The sequence below is a fragment of the Idiotropiscis lumnitzeri genome, chromosome 12 (assembly GCF_059441095.1).
Source record: "Idiotropiscis lumnitzeri isolate Australia: NSW breed Sydney's pygmy pipehorse chromosome 12, RoL_Ilum_1.0, whole genome shotgun sequence".
NCBI lineage: Eukaryota > Metazoa > Chordata > Actinopteri > Syngnathiformes > Syngnathidae > Idiotropiscis > Idiotropiscis lumnitzeri.
This window is the reverse complement of record NC_142402.1, coordinates 10,717,880-10,737,529: the sequence shown is the minus strand read 5'-3', so window position 1 is coordinate 10,737,529 and position 19,650 is coordinate 10,717,880. Positions and strand designations below refer to the sequence as shown.

General features: G+C 40.8%; 2 protein-coding genes across 2 annotated transcripts; one reads left to right on the top strand and one right to left on the bottom strand.

The window, feature by feature from the left end:
• The first annotated feature begins 867 nt into the window (after positions 1-867).
• On the top strand, positions 868-11,439 carry nadkb (NAD kinase b). The gene is made up of 12 exons (XM_088310846.1): positions 868-1,083; positions 2,698-3,015; positions 3,099-3,182; positions 5,377-5,506; positions 6,008-6,116; positions 6,377-6,462; positions 6,529-6,631; positions 6,918-7,078; positions 9,454-9,553; positions 9,627-9,784; positions 9,855-9,937; positions 10,508-11,439. The coding sequence occupies exons 2-12, from the start codon at positions 2,699-2,701 to the stop codon at positions 10,665-10,667; spliced, it is 1,491 nt and encodes a 496-aa protein (XP_088166972.1). The 5' UTR covers positions 868-1,083; position 2,698; the 3' UTR covers positions 10,668-11,439.
• On the bottom strand, positions 11,438-19,446 carry sec62 (SEC62 homolog, preprotein translocation factor). Its single transcript, XM_088310847.1, has 8 exons — positions 19,325-19,446; positions 17,881-17,989; positions 16,100-16,205; positions 15,819-16,002; positions 15,346-15,432; positions 15,208-15,268; positions 15,008-15,127; positions 11,438-13,761 (listed from the first exon to the last, which is right to left on the bottom strand). Exons 1-8 carry the CDS (start codon positions 19,358-19,360, stop codon positions 13,265-13,267), a joined length of 1,200 nt encoding a protein of 399 aa, XP_088166973.1. The 5' UTR covers positions 19,361-19,446; the 3' UTR covers positions 11,438-13,264.
• Positions 19,447-19,650: the final 204 nt, after the last annotated feature.

Genomic DNA, 19,650 nt, shown 5'->3' with positions numbered 1-19,650 from the left:
GAGCAAAGTGTTCAATGGAACCCAGGGGGGCGCCATCTGGGAGGCCAAAGACCCCTCGCTAGAGTGTCCCACCACAAAGTCCAACAATGGAAAGTGTTTGTTCAAGGATGTGTGGATTAGACAGGAGAGCACAAGTACAGTGTGTTCTCTGGACGCATGCCACAAGTACTGTATGGACACGTGCTACGATGTGAGAACAAAGGGAATAGTGGTGCGATGCTAAGAGTGCACCAATCTCAAAATCTGGTAAAAAGACATTGACAGAAAATGCAATGATTAAAAAAAGGGCCAAGCTAAGAAAGAATTGAAAAAAAAATATTAATAATGATATCACTTAAATCCATAAAACATCAACTTATAGGAATAATATATGACATTTTGTATTGTTTTTAGTTGAAATATTAGTAGTATTAGGTTCTGTTGTTAATATATTGGGAAGGAAACCAGAGAAAAGCCACTCAGGCACGGGGAGAGCATGCAAACCCTACACAAGAAGTCTGTGAGGCCATCATGCAAACCAGTCGACCACCGTGCTTATATACGTTTGTATTATTGCATGTATTCATATCAAAATATTGGATATTTTACTGCTCACTACAGTTTTCTGTGGTACTGCAGTGTTGTTATATTTGGATTTTGGATTCTAAGCAATTACTGCAAACAACCTGGATTATAATTGTGATTTTTTTCAACATTATTATTATTATTATTATTATTATTATTATTATTAAATTTCCGTGGTACATTGTTCCTCTACCGCACTCAGGGCGCTCCTTGTAACCGCCACACACAACGCATGGCGCTGTTGCACTCAGCAGGCACCAAGTCCTTCCTGAATACGTAACCCAGAGTGAGACGCACGCGCGCGTGACCGCTACGTGACGTCATGCGCCTCTCGGTCACCGTCACGCGGTTTGCTAATGTCACTTGCCGTGTTGTTTTGACGCCGCTGTGTGTGAGCGACATTTATATTAATGAAGAACACACATATCCCGTCAGACTTACGACGCTGCTCCGAGTCCCGACGACGTCGTTCTTGTAATCCATCATGAGCCTCTGTTGCTTTTCATTGTCGTAACTACGGTAAGCACTTAACGACGGCTAGCTGGCTACTTGGCTGTCAACAGTCGAGACAATTAATGTGTACATCTACAATGTTTTCGGACTGCTCCAGGAGAAATATTGACTTGTATGACTTCTATTTTGCTTGTTTTAAGTTCATAGGTTGTTTGTTGAACAACGACCTGGCGCTGTACTTTATAATTTCGGCTAAAAAGTCTAATTAACCCACGTCGAATCGCATAAAATGAATAATATGTATTTCATATGAATTTTTCGTTTGTATATATGTCAAGACAGCGCCAATGAGGAAACAATTACTGCTTTTTAAAATTATATTTTGTGCCATTATTAAATACAATTTCGAACCACGACGGAAGGCGCATGCTGATGACGTTTATTATTATTATTATTATTATTATTATTATTATTATTATTATATGCACTGCTCAAAAATGTTCTTTAATCAGATATTAAAGTAAACTTTTTTTGCGCTGATTCCAAATCTGCCCTCTTTTTTTCTCTAGCACATCAGGTTTTTGTCATAATAATAAAAATTGTAATTATGGTAATAATAGTAGTAATAATAATAATAACAATATAATGTGGTATATATTTAGTAATATTTATGAATTAAGCCTTATGTTGAGCAACAGGTGGAATTTATTTTCTGAAGTCATAGCCATAAATTAAAGCACATAGTAAAATTCGTTTTGGTCAAGCTTTTCCCGCTCAAATTTAAAAACAAAAACCAAAAATATCTTAAAAACTGTTGCGCTTGAGAAAAAAAACAAAAACAAAGACAAAATGAATATCAAAAATACATTTAGGGACCCATAAAACCTTCTCTGGTTGTTCAGCACACCATCGACCCATGAAATAAGCCGTTCAGAGAATGGATTTATGGTTTTAGAATGTAAAGTAATCCTGCTAATAAAATCGATTTTGTAATGTTGTTTAATCATTATTATTTTTTACTGTTATCATCACTTGTCATGTAAGTTTCATTATAATTAATATTATTGTTGTTTAGTTTTTTAAATTATTATTATTTATTATAATAATTATTATTATTACACTGCGTTACTTTAAAAAATCCCACAAATTACTGTGATTTTATTCTTCAGTAATCTCAGCAAATTATTACTACTGCTACTGGTGTTTTGTTACTGTCATGATCATACTTTTGATTTTACTAACTATTATTCTTATTTGCTATTTAAATTAATTAAGATTGCAATCGGCTCCAGCACACCCCACCCCCATCGTTACAGATAATGGATGGATGGATTAAGATTACAATGAGCTAATTTAGTTTTTTTCAAAAAAAAAAACACTAACTACCCTGATTTTATTCTTAAGAAATGTTCAATTATTATTATTTTCATTGCTACTACTACTACTACGCCTACTACTATTATTATTATTTTTTATTATTGCTACTACTTTTCTATCCTACCAATAACCCTGATTTTATTCGCTGTGAAATTAATATTACTATTATTAATTCAGTGTTATTATTGTTGTTCTTTTTACCCAACCTTAATGCAAAGGAAACAAGTTATTCTTATTTATTGGTTTCCCTTTGAGTTAGTTGGGTACCAGTTCTTTGACGTTTTTGCTTTTTCCACGTTGCAGCATGGAGAACTCTGAAGGCGGTACGTCGTCGGAGCCCGACGGCGGTACACCGCGACCGTCATCCCGCCCGAGCCGAGCGTCCGAGCCGGCGCGTCCCCCCTCGTGGGCCTCCTGCTCGTCCTCCGAGACCCGCGAGCCCAGGAAGCGGCGTGAAGCCAAGCAGCAGCAGCATCAACAAGAACGGCGGCGACGACGGTGGCGGGGGGAGGGTCAGGAACAGCTGCTCCGGGAGACGGCGCGCCGGAGGTTGCCGGGCCAACGCGAGCACTTGGAGGCGTGCGGCTCAGTGAGCGACGCAGCGGAAAGTTCGCCTAAGAGGTTTGCTTGGGCCAAATGCCAGCTGGTCGCTCATGCCACTGGCACGGGTGGGTTGACTTGACTTCTTCCTTCTCCCTCTGCAGGAGAGCTCACTTCCTTCATGGACCCTATCCAGCCACTCACTTTGGACCCAAAGCCTGCATTCTTCCTAACCCCACTTCAGTCATGTAAGCGACCGCCTGTTTGCGCACTTAAAAGAAAAAAAATGTCCTTTGAATGTACTTGATTTGAATCTGTTGCAAATGAATAAAAAATGCGTTCAACTGTCGTCATTTCCCCCTCACAATTATTTGGTTCTCTCTCTTTGTCTATCTATCTGTCTGTCTGTCTGTCTCGCTTTCTATCAATCTACGTCCCCTCCAAAAGTATTGGAACGGCAGTGTCAATTCCTTTGTTTTGCTTGTATGCTGAAGACATTTGGGTTGCTGATCGATGAATATGAGGGAAAGGTAACAGAGCACCTTTTGTTTGAAGCCAGCTACTTTTCAAGTGAGCACAAGTATTGGAACAAACGTTATTAAATTAACCAGCATTTCATATTTGGTGGCATAACATTTCCTTGCAATAACTGAATCAAGCCTGCGATGTATTGACTTTACCAGCCTGTTGCATTCTTTATTTGGAATGTTTTTCCAAGGCTTTAATGTAGCCTCTTTCAGTTCTTGTTTGTTTCTGGGAGTTTCTCTCGTCAGGTGAAATGCATGCTCCATTGGGTTAAAGTCCAGTGATTGACTTGGCCAGTCTAAGACCTTCTACTTTTTCCCCCTGATTAAGTCCTTTGGTGTATTGGCAGTGTTTTTTGGCTCATTGTCTTTTTGCATGATGAAGCCGATGATGCATTTTTCTGTTAATTGCCGGATAAAAATGGTTTTGTAAGCTTCCAAATTCATACTCTTGCTACCATCACAAGTTACGCCATCATTAAAGACAAGTGCGTGAACCCGATTCAGAAACCACCAAATAAGCCCACGCCATTACGTCCACTTTGCTTCACAGATGACTTTGCATGTTTTGGATCAAAAGCAGATCCTCACCCACAAGGCACACATTCCAATACTTTTGCTCACTTAAAAAGTGGGTGGGTCAAAAAAAAAACAGAACGGTGCTCTGTTCTTATTTGTGTAACATATCTAGATGGAAATGCCTTGAGATAAGAGCTGGAACAACCCAACTTTTGTCTCATATTATAATTTTTTTTAATCAGAAACACTGATGTCTTTAGTGTACAACAAAAATGAAAGAATTGACCTCACTTTTTAAGGGGACTATCTCTCTATCTATCTGGGACTGGAGTCACTCCTAAAATCCCGATTCGCTAATCGTGCCGACGTCAGCAAACAAATTCCGATTGCATTTATAACTTACTGTTAAGTATATGTTTTCTGGAAAATAAATAAAACATGCCCCAAATAGTTTATCTACACCTTGCGGTGCCCAAAATGTTTTACAAAGCCCAAAATTCAATTATTTGAAAACCTATGAATACAATCAGGAAATGCACTGTTGCAGCATTGTTCTAGCCACAGAATAGTTTTTCTTTTTTTATTTCAAATGGCTCACCTTACGGACAGTTGTAAATTAGCGGTAAATTGTGCTTGCGGCAAACGTCCTGAATGCTGGATGGCGTAGCCTGAAATTGGACATATTTTGCGTCCTTTTTCTAAACAATCGTAAGCCCCTGTAACATTTCCGAATGTTTTTGCGCATCTTAGCGATTGTATTTGAAGTGTGTAATGGTCATAAAGGTGGACCCACGCTAAAAGTTACCATGTAAAAAAATAAAACGCAGGTTCCGGTGACATCACATCATCCCATTTGAGTTTCCAAATTATGATTTGTTTTTTAATTTGCCACACCCACTCATATGACTATCTGAAAAAAAGTAGACGCCCCTTTTTGGGGGGGGGGGGGGGCTTTTCGCCGTGCATATGCCTTTGTGTGTGTGTGGGGTGTGTGCGCGTGTGCGTGTGTATGTGTGGACATTGACACCGACTTGTGTAACCCTGTGAGATAAGATTTAAAAAAAAAAACAGAATGCTGTGATTGGTGGTTTTACCCCAAAGTGGGAACGGCTCACAGTGCAGGCAACTACAGATGCTTGTCACCTCATGTCAGTTTGTGTGTTTCCTTCGGAGTGTGTGTGCAATTTTATCCAAACAATGCCGGTGAGCCATCGCGCTAAGGAGGAGCGAGAAAAAAGGTAGAAAAAAAAAATACAAAACGGAAACGGAACATTTGTTGGTAGTTTGCCGTTCCGGTTAACTACCAAACATACACGTGGCTGTTGAACTTTTAACAGCTAAAAAAAAATCGTAGGTCGTGACGGCACTAATGACAAATGTGTTTGCTTGTGTGTCTCAGGCACATCCAGGACCCGGCAAGCCAGCGCCTCACCTGGAATAAACCTCCCGTCAACGTCCTGGTCATCAGGAAAATCCGAGATGAGAGCGTAGCGGAGCCTTTCAAAGAGCTTTGTCGGTTTCTAGTGGAGGTAAGCCTAGCATGTGTGCGTATGTTTGGATTGAAGAGGGCGTGTTTGTGCGTGTGTGTGACCATGTTGCGTGACTGCTGCAAACAAATGAGCCCTTTGTATGCATTTGTACAAGAACATTGTGAAACCGAAACATTTCAAGCAGTACAAAAATGTGGCTGGCCTCCAGTGCGCGACAGCAGCCACAGAAGTTCCAAATGAAAAGTCCTTTGATACTAAAAAGTTGATCTATAGCAGCTCTGTCTGCGAGTCCTAATCAATCCCACGGGGAAACAGGAACTTAAAATCTGCCAAAATTAAGCAAGTCAAATGGACTTTAATGCAAAAATTCCATTCTTTTCATCAATCCATTTTTTTGTTACAATTATGCAGGATGGTGTAGTTTCTCCCACATTCACGTGTGCGCAAACTGGTCCAGGTGAAAATGCCAGAAGCATTCTGTTTGTGCAAATCTAACCTTGCTAGTGTGCGCGTGTGCTTGTGTGTGTGTGTGTGAATTAGGAGAAGCAAATGATGGTGTACGTGGAGCGGAGGGTGGCCGACGACGGGACGCTGTCCAAGGACGAGAACTTTGGCTCCATCCGAAACCAGCTGTGCACGTTTAGAGAGGGTGAGTGAGTGAGTCTCAACCAACCTTGAAAAAAAGAAACGCGTCTTGTGGGTCTGCCAACAATAAAGCTATTTACCTTCATGGGAATTCAATCAAAACGGCTGCTTGATGGTTGCGTCTCTGACGCGGTTTAAGTCGGTGTAAAGTCTACTCATAAACATTTTGCTCTCTGTAACTGTGATATGAACTTCTGTCATTTCAACAGGGGTGTGTAGACTTTTTCTATCCATTGTAAAGTGTGGTTTTGTGACTCACCACAGGCTTCGATGACATATCCGACTGCATCGATCTGATCATCTGCCTGGGCGGGGACGGCACGCTGCTCTACGCCTCTTCTCTCTTTCAGGTACATCCATTAGCGTCTCGTTAGCATTAGCATCCGGGCGTTGCTTGAAACCACCTCTTCGTCTAGGGCAGCGTTCCCCCCGTGATGGCGTTCCACCTGGGCTCCCTGGGCTTCCTGACGCCCTTCAAGTTTGAGTCGTACAAGACAGAAGTGGACAAAGTCTTTGAAGGTAGGCAACGCTCAACAGACACAAAGTGCAACACCGAGACAGCTCCTCTCTTTAAAAAAACGCCGTCCGGGTTCTGATGTTGGCTCCTGCAAATCTTCTTTTAAAAAACACACCCAAGTGTTGCATGTAATTTCAATTTCGCCATCGAGTTGCCCCATTTGAGGGAAGTCCCAAAAAAACGGCACCTAAGTACCAGAATTGTATTGTCATGGCAAACACACATTTGCACATAATTTGACACTTGTGTTGAGCATGTTGTTCAGGATCCACCTGGTGATGTGTTCAGGGAACGCGGCCATCACTTTGCGCAGTCGCTTGAAGGTGAAGGTGGTGAAAGAGATGTTCCCGCCGCAGCAACGGGAACAGGATCAGGAACAGGAAATCAACGGGCTCGTTCCTCACCGCTACAGCAGCAGCGACGCAGGCAAGGTCACCTTGCAGCTTCAGGTGAGCTCCTCTCGTCTTTTCCACCATTGTAAACTGCGGCGCCTCGAGATGCAAATGACATGATTGACGAGTCATTCAAAAACTCTATTTGGTGGCAACGCACTTGGCCATATCGGGAACAATTCTACAGAAAAGAGGTGCAAAGGCGTTTGTTGCCACTCCCAATTGAAGCAGACTGTCAAACTAAACATACAACAAAGAAAACTACACCTGGTGAATTGAAATCAACCACATAGCTTAGTTTTGCAGTCCGCTAGCTAAATGCTAATGCTACATACATTAGCATCTATGTTCCGGTGCTTAAACACAGATTGAACATGAATGGTGCAGCAACACATATGGAAACATGTAGACTGACAATTTAACAGTATTCACAGTCAAATATTCTTTATCCTCTGTGAAGAATGATAAATTTTAGTTTTGATGAGCTGAGAGGAGATGAGACATCTTGATTAACAGTATAGTTTTGAATTCTATTTGTGTCATTACCGTGACCGCTTAGCGTCCATAGAGTGCAGTATAACAGAATTGATTACTACTTTCCTCATCAAAATACACATTGCATCATTTTTTTTCTGGGGGGTGGTGAAGTCTGGAACATATTAATGGCATTTCCATTTATTTCAATAAGAAAATGTGATTTTCTGTTTTGTTTTCCAAACTGGTCACGGAATACATTAAACTAATTTCTCGAGGCGCAATAGGTCGGAATGGCACACTATACATAGAAATACAGAATACAATGCTAACGGGAAAAGTGGCAAAACAGTCAGAGGCATTGTTGTAGTAAAAAATACCGTGCAAAGCAATGGTGCGAAGTCATTCAAAAACGCAACCGGGCAATTGTGTTTCAATCAATTGTATGCTGTGCCGCTGTATAAAAGTGCACACGCCATGGGCAATGTGTTCCAATCCTGTCCTCCCGGTCCATTTTCATCCTCTCCGACTTGATTATTGTTGGTTTTTGGTCCCGCCCGTTGTACGTATGCAGGCTACGTTGCCTTGGCGACAGTCATAATAAAGCCGGCGGGTGGAGGAAGACGGACCTGAGGCCGTGTGGCTGTGTTGAGCCTGGTTGCCACGGAGATCGTAGCGTCAGCTATGCGGCTGACGCCAAATGGATGTTTGATGGAGTCTGCTGACACACACACGCACACAGCTGCAGTGGATCATTTCCCTCGTCACCCCCTCCTCCTTCCTGCGTTTCTGATCTCATTGATAAACTGAAGATGCTGATTGATGATTCTTGCGTCAATGCTTCAGTCTAACTTCATCTCGGTGGTGCGCTTGGCGGCTGACGTCAGTGCACACGTCAGATATTGGGAGCGTCTGACACGCGGGACGCTCATCTGTATGCACCACATGTTGCCCGGTGATGATTTTTTGTTTGGATTCAACCGAGTCCAATAATAAGCAGTGAAGATGCCTCGTTCTGTGTCCATCCCTCTTTAGTCGGGTGGAAAGTGAGCTGAAGCCGAGCCCAGCTGACTTTGGGACCCAGGGCAGGAAGTAGATTTCTATATAGTTTCTTATATTTTGAGAATGAACTCAGTTTTTTTGTTTTGTTTTTTTAGATTAATTGTTCTAATGTTTAGAGGAAACAGATAGCTAACAATCTGTTTTCTTTCTTTTTTGATAGGAAGTTGTATCTTTTTGAGCTAATGCTCTGTTTTGCATTATTTTTACAAGAAAACAATATATTTTCCAATAGATAAAAAGTAGTGATATGGGTGGTTTAGAATTTGTTTCTTTTTTTGTAATTTCCAAATTTAATGTAATTTTCTTTTTTTTCCCCCCCAGATAAAAAGTACTATTTTTTACAGAAAAAAGTTGCATCTTTTCAGTTAACTGATTATTTGAAGAGGTCACATTTTGTCATGCTTTTTTGAAAGAATGACACTATTCTGATAATTGGACAATTTCTTCTTTGGTAAAAAGTTTACTTTTTAGAGGAAAAACTGAATATTAAAATAAAACGTCAGAATAACCCAAGTTATTTTAGAGATGATCTATTTTTTACATAAATACTTATATAGTATGATAAGCCAGATTTGGGCAATCGGGTATACTGATCATTGAGACACCTCAACTACTCTCTGTTCATCAGTACGGCATGATTGTTTTTTTGTTGTAAATGATAAACAATATTTGACTGTGAATACTGTATTTTAATATTGCCTGTCCACATGTTTTTCTGCACCGTTTGTGTAGCAGTAACTTTAGTTTGTGTGAGAAAATGGTGCCTGCGAAGCTCCGAGGCAGAGATTTGGTTCAACATTTATTTGTAATCAAATTTACAATTCTTCGAGTAATTGTCGCAGTCCTCCAAATGACTGTAAAGCCAAATCCCTAATGACCAATGTTTGCATGCGCAGGTGCTGAATGAGGTGGTGGTGGACCGTGGGCCTTCATCATACCTGTCCAACGTGGACTTATACCTGGATGGACGTCTCATCACCTCCGTGCAAGGAGACGGTTAGACCCCACACCTGCCATTCTTTACTGTTGGCGTTTCCAAGAAGCGTTCACTGTGACTGTCTTCCACCAGGCGTGATCGTCTCCACGCCAACGGGCAGCACGGCGTACGCGGCAGCAGCGGGGGCGTCCATGATCCACCCCAACGTGCCAGCCATTATGGTGACGCCAATCTGCCCGCACTCGCTCTCCTTCAGGCCCATTGTGGTGCCGGCCGGAGTGGAGCTCATGGTATGTATGCATGTATTGTAAGTATGCGTATCGTTACATTGTATATTAGAATTTTTTTTTTTCTCCCAAGATCACCTTGTCTCCTGACGCAAGGAATACGGCCTGGGTGTCATTCGATGGCAGGAAGCGACAAGAGATCCAGCATGGTGACTGGTATGTCCACTACACAACACAAACACAATAATCCATTCTTGCATTGTTGGAATTGATTTGATTTGATTATTATTATCATAATGTGTTCATTATTTAGCATATATTTGTTAATTACAAAACATATTTTTACAAGATAAAAAAAAAATTACACAACATATTTTTTTACATAGCCACATTTTTTCATATTTTTGGGGACGTGTTAATTCACATTTATAGAGCGTAATATTCTTAGAGCAAAGTCAGATATTTCAAGAAAAAAATCACATTGATAAAGTAATAGATTTTGAGAGATGGAAACTCATGTAGGATTCTGAGAATTAAGTCGGGCTATTTTTGTTTTTTTATTTCTTTTTCCCAATGAAAATTACAAGTCATGTGAGGATGTATTTTTCCGTATTAAAAACTTGAATTTTTTGGGACTCATTTCTTTAAACTGAATCTACTTTTTGTTATTACAATCAAGAATAAAACAAGATTTTTTGGGGCTAGCTGTGTAATAGCAATGTTTCCCCACATTCATTTCTAATAGTCTGCACTCTGCAATAACAATTCTTTTGTGTATGTCCTTAGCATCAAGATCACCACGTCTTGCTACCCCGTGCCATCCATCTGCTGCCACGACCTGGTGTACGACTGGTTCGAGAGCCTGGCGCAGTGTCTGCACTGGAATGTGCGCAAGCGGCAGACGCGCCTCACTGAGGCGTCCGACACGTCGGATACGGAGAACTGAACCCGGCCCGCTCCACGCACCCCTATTTCCACATACCCTCATCGCAGTTCCTGAGCCAGATGCCGCACCTGTGACAGTATTTTCCCCACCCGGCGTCCTTTTTTTTTTTTTTTACATTCCACGCTGTGTTGAATTAAGAGAAACATCTATGTGTGTATATATTTGTACAAATTATATTTTAGTTCCTAGTTATTTAATGTCATATTTATATTTTTTCAAAAAGTTACACACCAACCACATAGAACAGTTTCCCAACCTTTCTTGAGCTAAGGCACATATTATACATCAGCAAAATCTCACGGAACGCCAACACACACAAGACATCGCAACAAGTATGTACAGTGAATCCTCTGCTATTTGTGTTACGGGGGCCGAGCAAGTAATTAATGCGCCCCAAAAAGGTTTGTAATTGCGTATGATGCCACAAGATGGCGGCAAAGCACTTAAAGCTGAGAAGATTAAGGTTCAACATCATGCTTCCGAAGTACACTGTACACAATCATGAAGCCATGCTAAATAGAGACCTGTATTCAGTAGTTAATTTCTGCAACACAAACAAATCATCTTCACATGGGGCTCATTGGAGAATCGTGCATTCAATGACCAGCAACAAAACAGGACATCTCAAAAGCATTTCCATCGCTTGAGTTGAGATAAAAGCTCCCATGACCCAATTTGGTCAATTTCGTATTTTTCTTACTGATTTGACTTAATGATTTGAAAACCACTAAACAGCGGCTTAAAAAAAATAAAGATGAAACAGTCACTCATAGTTTCTATGTTTTTATTGCAATAAGATATTTCCAGACATCTATTAATCTTTTTTTTTATTATTAAATTATACTCCAATATTGCATGATAATCAACTGTGAACAACTATAGGCAGTCAGAGAACACGAGAGAGATAGAACATTGACAACTTTTCACTCGCCCGCTGTACGATGGAGTCAATTTCATGTCATATATCAAACTACATTGTACAAGAACAAGGGGAGGGAGACGCAAGAATAAACACAAACGATGACTATATGAAACAGAAAATGGGGGGAAAAAAGTAAATGGAATAAATTAAAGGGGAAGGAAGAAAAAGCAGCTGATGGGGAGACGTTTCTACTGTTATTTTGACATGAAGTCGTATAAAAACTAAACATTGTGGCAGGGAGGGGATATATTTTTATGTATTTAACACCTCCTAATAATAGCGAAGACGCAAAGAGGCAGTTACATGGACTGCAAACACGGTATGCATAATTATAGATCCAAATATTACCGAGGTGTAGGAGGGACACACTAAATTGAACGAAATGAGGAAAAACTTCTGAAAGTCAAGATAAGTCAGAATCTTAACCGAATAAAGTCATGATTACAATTGTTGTTTTTTTAGGAAAACAAAGGCGTTGAAACATTTCTTATGAGAACCAAGTTAAAAAAAACAAAAAAAAAACTCCGGGTTGATGTCATGTTACAAGTGTATAAAGGTGTAATTTGTTCCGCGTGACCCATTGAAACTAATGACACGCTTCCTTCACTGCACCTTGTAAAAACTGTATTCTGATACTTGGGCAGCAGAAAATTAGAACCTGTAGAACGCTGAACAATCACACTTTGTATCTAAAAAAACTATTTGTTTAAGATTAGGATTTATCTAAAAAAAATATTTAAAAAACTTTTTGTAACAGTAGGAATTACCCCCAAACCCCCTCCCTCCCAAAAAAGAAAAAAAATGGGTGAAATTTTGTTATTTTGAGTGTGTCCCTCCTAATCCTTAGTAAAATATAAATGATACATTTCAAAATGTGATACTTACCAACACTTCCACACTGTGCTCTAGTTTGTTGTACAACGTGAACTTCACTCGTCATAATTCCCGGCGTTGTTTGGCACCTTTCATTTTGAAACTGGACTTTTGCTTTGAATCTGGACTGCGATCTTGTTGACCAGACACACACACACAAAAAAAAAAAAAATCACGTTCACCGTGTCAAATCTCCGCACGCAATTTTTTTGTTTTCTTTCCACAAGCAGAAAACAAAGGTTTGGTCCCTCTATGTTGCGTCGGGTGTGGGCCGCGATGACGCCCAAAAAAAAAAAAAAAGGGTGGGACAAGAGGCTTCTCCGTTGGACCTTGCTGAGTGACTGTCCAGTGTTTTTTTTTTTTTCGGGGCGAGGTGAAATTCTGGTCAATTTCCAGGGGAAGTTGAGATGGGCAATTTTGTAAATACAGTATCCAAACTGGAAACTATCCATTAGAATTGAAGGTAACTTGATGGAATGAAAAGCTATCACATTCAAGCGTAAATAGAAATTGTTTTGTCAGAAGCAGACATGTAAAATAGATAGCTCTCCTTGCCCACATGCAAGGGCATTCATTACATTACTTGAATTCCCCCCAACTATATTAAAGTTCCCTATTAAGCGCCAACCGGCCATTTTATAAATTCTTGGTTAATTACCATTAATTCTCGTGAAAAGTTTCCCTTTTGGAAAATCCCCAGAGTTTTGCAACCCGAAGGTGAAATGACGCAGGAAAGAATGGCAGATGAGCTTGTGTGTGGCAGAAAGCCAGTTGAACATAACGGGATTCTTTCTTTTGGAGTTTATGATTGAGCCGCATGGACTTGAGTGTCTTTGCGCTCCTCTTTCTCTTTTTCTTCCTCGTCTTCATCTTCCTCCGTGTGCTGCTCCAGTTCCTCCCTGGTGATCATCTCAAAGTCGTTGCCGTTGCTGTGCTGCGATCCTTCTTCCTCCTTGCGCTCGCTGTCCGTGTCCGAACGGCGCTCGTCCTCCTCCTCTTCGTCTTCCCCGCTTTTGCGCTCCTTGTCATCCTCTTCGTCCTCGTCGTCGTCGTCGTCCTTCTTCTCGCTGTCTGACTTGTTGTCGTCGCTGTCCGACTTGTGGGCCTCGCCTGCGCCGCCGTCCTTGTCGTCTTTGGCTTTCTTGCCGGCGCCACCGCCTCGCGGGCCTTTGTACTCGTGCGTGTAGAGCGGGCGGAAGGAGTCGATGAAGCCCACGTCGGCTGTCAGGTTGGGCAGGAACCAGAAGTGGTGACGCCCGCCCGTCACCAGCCAGATGAGCAGGAAGAGAATGCAGCGAGCTGGGAGAAGCGAGAAAATGCCGTCAGAACAGGTTTGGCCACGTTGCCAAAACTCATCAAAGCAGTTCAAAAGGTGCTTGGACACACACGCACGAGCTTCAAGACAAATTTGAGCATTTTTCTTCTCTTGCTATCAAAGTCGGCAAAGGCCTGAGTTTCGGATGCCTGTAAAAAAGCACGCTGAGCGCTTATCATGTGGGATGTGGCGGGTTAAGAGTGATTGATTGCTTCCTCCAAAACGGCTTGCACACTAACTGATGATTGGGCCAAATTTGAGCATCATCCCTCCTTTGCATCATCAGCAAAGACCAGGTTGTCTCTGAAAGATTATCCTAGATTATCTTATTAACGCAATAATTAATCAACAACTAATCCATTATCAAGTGAATTGCCAACTATTTCAATATCGTTTGAATCCACTGTTTAAATTGAAATTGTCCAAATCCCAAAAATTCAGCCTAACAACAGGAAATATTCTGCTTTGCCTGTAGCAAACTTTGTGTTGAATCTGAATTTGCAAATATCCGCTTTGACTTTGTGCATCTGAAGCAGCCTCAGACAATGTGTAACTAGTAGCTCTTTGCATTCATCAGTATCAAAGAAGCAGGGGCATAAGAGCACAGGTTAACGTCACGGTGAAGCATGGCTGTTCTGTTGTTGTAATACAGAATTCCTCCATAGGGGGCGCCAAAGGTTATTCTACTGAATTTTAAAAAATTGTTTTTAATTATTATTTACTTGTCGATATGATATCAACTTGGTCTCACAAGGTAGAATCCTTTTGTCTTCTTTCAAACTCCCTACCACACCAACTGGGAGGGAAGAACTGAGCTTCAAAACATAACTCAGAAACAGGTAGCGACAAAGTGATATAGTGACCGTATCGGTCATGTGACTTTTGCTCCAAACGATATGCGAACCGACACGGAGGCTTCGCTCTTATCATGCGCCAACGAGTCGATGAGCAAGATTCATAGAAATTTTTTTCCCTCTTCTGATCAATTAGTGAAGAGCCGTCTGGTATCATTTGCCACAATACAAATGTCAAGAAGAAGAGTTTGGAACCACAGGAGGCAATTTCATCTTCGATTCAGATCCAATTTAAGAGCATTTGACCTTGGTAGATGTGTACGTTCTAACTCAGTACAATTGTAACAACCCATTTGTAGTGAGACGCTGTGTCACCGCCGGCTTCTTTTTATAGACTGCGGCGGTGGGAAAACGAGTGTGAAGCAAGCATTCTTACCGATGGCTAGGAGCAGAATGCTGGCCACGAAGCAGCCGGCGGCCACACTCAGGTAGTAGACACCGACGCGCATTTCCGCAGGCCACAGCGGGAAGAGTGTGGCGGCGATCACGGCAATCACTGACGACGACGACAACGTGTTAAAAGGTTTGTGGAGAAATGTAATGGGTAGAAGAATCAAGAAAGCAGTGTGAACTTACCCAGGATCAGGCCCATGGCGAATGTTTTGAAGTGGACAGGGTCGTAAATCCACACGTACACCTGAAGAGGACAGCTTTTTAAGTTTTTACAAAAACATATTTAGAAAATGCCCCCCTGGGTAAAACGTGTCTTTTCACCTCATTGCCATCCAGAAAGATTTGGTCCTCATGCAGATCTAGTTTGAACTTCTTTTTCACCTCCTTCTTTTTCTTGGGACTGTCGTCCTGCAACCATTATTAAAATGGACATGAGTCTCAACTCTTGCCAGTTGTCATGACAACTGCCACACTCCACAATGTAAATAACCTCCTCGAGTCAGTCTCATTTTTTCTGTGACCATTGTCACAACTCAAAACACTCGTACCTCGAATCGTCTTTTCTTAAACTCAGTTCATCAAATATCAATAATTGGTTCAGAAACGCTAATCTGTGAATTTTTTTTATGAATAAATAAAATGTTATCTTATTATTTGGTTAATTGATGGAATAATTGATTCTTAGAATGTTCAATAGTGACAGCCTTGTTGCTATGTGATCATTCCTTGAAAAATATTCATGATAACAGTCACAAGACGGTCAAGAACAAAGATTAGAACTAATCCAAACATACGCTTTTGTCCTTCTTGGCTTCGCCAGCATCCGCCACCTCCTTCTTCTTATCTTTGTCCTTCTTCCCCTTTTTGTCTTCTTCCTTACCACTGTCACCCTTGGACTTCTTGTCCTTCTTGGCGTCTTTCTCAGACTTCTTCTTCATCACTTTGAGTGCTCGGTGGAAAAACTGCTTCTTCAGGAGTCTGTGCGGCCGCCCGGGGAAAAGACACATGTGACTCGACTGTGTTTTAACTCGACACCCCAAAATGTGTGGTGAGGGTCCTGGCTGGGTGCGGGTACCTGTTGCAGTAGTCGACCACCGAGTCTCTGGTGGTGAAGATCGCTTCCTCGCCTTTCTTGGCTTTAGCCCACTTGGAGTCCATTAAACAGTCCACCGCCTTGGATGCTGGTCCACGGGACACAGGAGAGAATCCACACAAAAACAGTTCATTTCCTAAAAACTGTTTGGGATTGCCCACTAACCTGCGAAAACTGATCAGCCACTACCTTTACTTCAGTCTGACCTCTGATTGGATGAAAACAGCAATTTGGTGATTCCACACAAAAACAAATGTATTTTTAACTGTTCGAGTGGCGTTGACGAGAAATGCTGTCAACGGGAATCCAACAGCTGCTGACGTCAACTGTTGTCACTACATTTTTTTTTTATGGGAACAAGTGTTGGCCAACTCTGGCTTGATTATTAAGCAGAGAAAGTTAAAAAAAACCATGGCCAGCTCATGGATCTTTTGGATAAGACCAAATTGCATCAAAACAATGTAGACATTTATGAAGATTGCGGACGTCTGTAAATTCACCCATTAAAGTAGCTTGTGATTGATCAAAGTGTTCGCCCTGTTTGTGTCATTTGAATGTCGCACTCGCACGTGATGGAGCTTGGCCCCTATCGATTGATCTGCTGGCCGACTAAATTGGCCAATTACGGTCCTTCAAACATCGGACAAGGGCATGGCCCAAATGGACAATGTGTGCTGATTGTTTTTACCTTTACGTACTCTAGACATTTTGAGTACAGAAGTAACACTAGTCTAATTTTTTATGACATATAAATCTATACCATAACCTTGTATCCTTAAAGAGAGTTCAGACATTTGCTGATAAGGTCCTTCTATTGACCAGTCATTCAAAATAAAGCAATCTTAATTTTTACAAGCAAAACAAGTTGTGCAAAGAACTGACCTGTCTGTCACTATTTTACACACAACTTAAAGTCATGGTTTGTTTGAAAAAATTAAAACATGGTGCAACATAAATTAAAAATAAATGTTAACTATGACACATTCAACTACGAGTAAGTACAAAAAAAATATTAGCATAAAAGTCACTGCTGTGCATAAAATATATCTTTTTTTTTTTAAAAAAAAGCTTGGATTCCTTATTTTAGGGTGCAAAATAGGTGATTTGGGTGTAGTCAACCCAGGCTCTACTGCTGAAAAAAATGGAATGAGGTAAAAATGGCCGCCATTCAAAGACCACCCGAGAATCAAGTTAAAAAATATAAATATAATTCACTGACTTCATATATTCAGTTGAAAAACTGGTAGTAATTACATGAGGAAAATTATCTCTGAATGGCGAACAATATCCGCCATTCGAGGATCTCGTGGACGCCGTACCTTATTTGCTGTTCACTTCCGACGTATCGTCACATTATAGGCAGCATGGCTCTCGATTAAATGGCATTGTTTTTTAAGCTGATGCATTTTAAGGACATAAAACTTTTGTCAATTAATTACATGGGTGTGTTGTCACGAACAGGAAGTGATCACAACAGCTTTTTTTTCTCACCACGAAGAATAGATTCACACACAAACAAAAGCACAAATCTAAGTAATGGAGTTTATTTTCTCTTTGTTTGCGATATTGTAAGCAGTGAAATCTGGAGATGGATTGTAAAAGGGGAAAAATTACTGACTCCCTAAGCATTTGGCTGGAGCATATTTTATTTCCTGAGAACTACTCATATATGTTACTCCCCACGTAGCAATTTCTTTTTCTTTCTTCTGGCCGCCAATTGGCTAAAAATGACCAGTCGGTTTGTTGCTTTGAGGACCACTTACCGGTGAAGTAGTCCACTCGCTGGCCCATCATATTGGTGGACTTGTTGGGACAGTTGAAGCGCAGGTACTTGGCCACCGCCTTCTCCTCCTTGGTGGGCTCGCTCACCTCCTGCACACACACACACACACATACACACAAAACTTTTACTTTTGACTGACACTGTCAACATTGAGTTTTATTTGGTTTTAGTATTGCGATACCGCTGATGCCAACGGGACACATTGTGTAACTGTATGCTTACAAGGGGTCTTCTGGGCTAAATTTAGGCAACTGTGGTAACATTTTGATCATTCATAAGTGCATATGCCATACACAAAGCACTTTTAATTACTGAAAAAGTTATAGAAGGATTCACATGTATTTGATTGTATTTGTTTTTTTAATTTTTTTTAATTTGCAATCATATTGCAGTAAAATCCAATATGTCCAACACCATAACGCTCTTGTTTGCTTTTTATCAACCATTAATGTGGTCTAGAGGTACAACAATTAATTGACAGCGATTAATTTCAGAGTTAACACTGAACACATTCTCAAAATTTCAGGGTCTTGACAGTAAATATTCTCTTTTTTCTTTAGACCGCTATAAAAGCTGACTGATTGTGTTTAATCAAAATAAGACAAACCTAAAAAAAAAAAAAAAAACCTCAGCATTTACTTCGGAAAACAACGAGTAACATTTTTGCTCATTTTATTACAAGTTACGGACCAACCAGTAACTAAATCATAACAATATGTTGTCAATTTGGATAGAATTGTTTTTGAATACACTGATGCATATTTATAAAACGAGATTAGTCGATTAATCGTCAAAATAACGGGCAGGTTAATACATTGTTAAAATAGTAATTAGTTGCAGCCCTAATGTGTTCAAAATACATTTCATTTCGCATATGTTGTGCCTCCCGCGGAATAACGAAAGTATTCGCACTGGCTGTGGTATGTACGCACTTTGATAGGGTCTTGATTTGACCTGTTGCTGTAGTGTCTTTCTCTATATATGATCCAAAACGTCTGCAACGGTTGCAGTAAATGACAACGCAGTGCCACATGTTACCTCCTCACATTATGTAAACACGTCGCGCATTTAAGTCGGGCTGAGGCGGCTTCAGCTACTAAACGTCCCAACCGGACGCAGTAAGACACGGCAGGCGGCAAGTTCGTCTAAAACAGATTAAATATATATATTATTATGTGAGGTTAAATGTGCGTTTAAGCGAGTAGACGGCGTTTCAAATCACATTTCGGTCGAGCAGCACGACTCTCTAATGTAGTTGTAACGCAAGCTAATAGCCACGTTAGCATCACCGAGTTTCGCCAAGCCGGCAACGGACGGTCTTCAAAGGGGCTCGCGCGTCGACGAGCGGTGACCAGACGCGATTGCGCCACCAGTAGAGTGTCAACAACCGTAGTGGTGGGGGATGAAAAGAAACAACATCATACCTGGATCCGTTTCTTGTGTCTCCTGCGCTCCGCCATGATCGTCCACAGCTCAGATTCGACAGACCGAGATCGCGCGTCAGGTATCGCGAGACGACAAACGTGAAAATCAAGGGGCAGTTTGAGGAACGTCAAAGGGCAGTTTTGTGTGCTAAAAATTACATATTTAAAATGTATCTATAATTAATAAAATAAATATAAAAGAGAAAAATAATTAAATAGATTAATATTTTCAGGAGGAGAGCTTTTACTAGAATATTGATGTGTAAGTATGAATATAATAATGAATTCATATTCCACAGCATTTAAAAATAAATGTATAATCATAT

What these genes read in the sequence shown, in the direction of transcription:
- nadkb (XM_088310846.1), top strand. Translation starts at nt 2,699, where the DNA reads ATGGAGAACTCTGAAGGCGGTACGTCGTCGGAGCCCGACGGCGGTACA. An exon ending in ACGCCTCTTCTCTCTTTCAG is followed by an intron (nt 6,463 to 6,528) that starts GTACATCCATTA and finishes CTCTTCGTCTAG; the next exon opens with GGCAGCGTTCCCCCCGTGAT. An exon ending in AGGTCACCTTGCAGCTTCAG is followed by an intron (nt 7,079 to 9,453) that starts GTGAGCTCCTCT and finishes TTGCATGCGCAG; the next exon opens with GTGCTGAATGAGGTGGTGGT.
- sec62 (XM_088310847.1), bottom strand. Translation starts at nt 19,360, where the DNA reads ATGGCGGAGCGCAGGAGACACAAGAAACGGATCCAG. An exon ending in CGCCATGGGCCTGATCCTGG is followed by an intron (nt 15,128 to 15,207) that starts GTAAGTTCACAC and finishes CGTCGTCGTCAG; the next exon opens with TGATTGCCGTGATCGCCGCC. An exon ending in CATTCTGCTCCTAGCCATCG is followed by an intron (nt 13,762 to 15,007) that starts GTAAGAATGCTT and finishes CGCTTCTCCCAG; the next exon opens with CTCGCTGCATTCTCTTCCTG.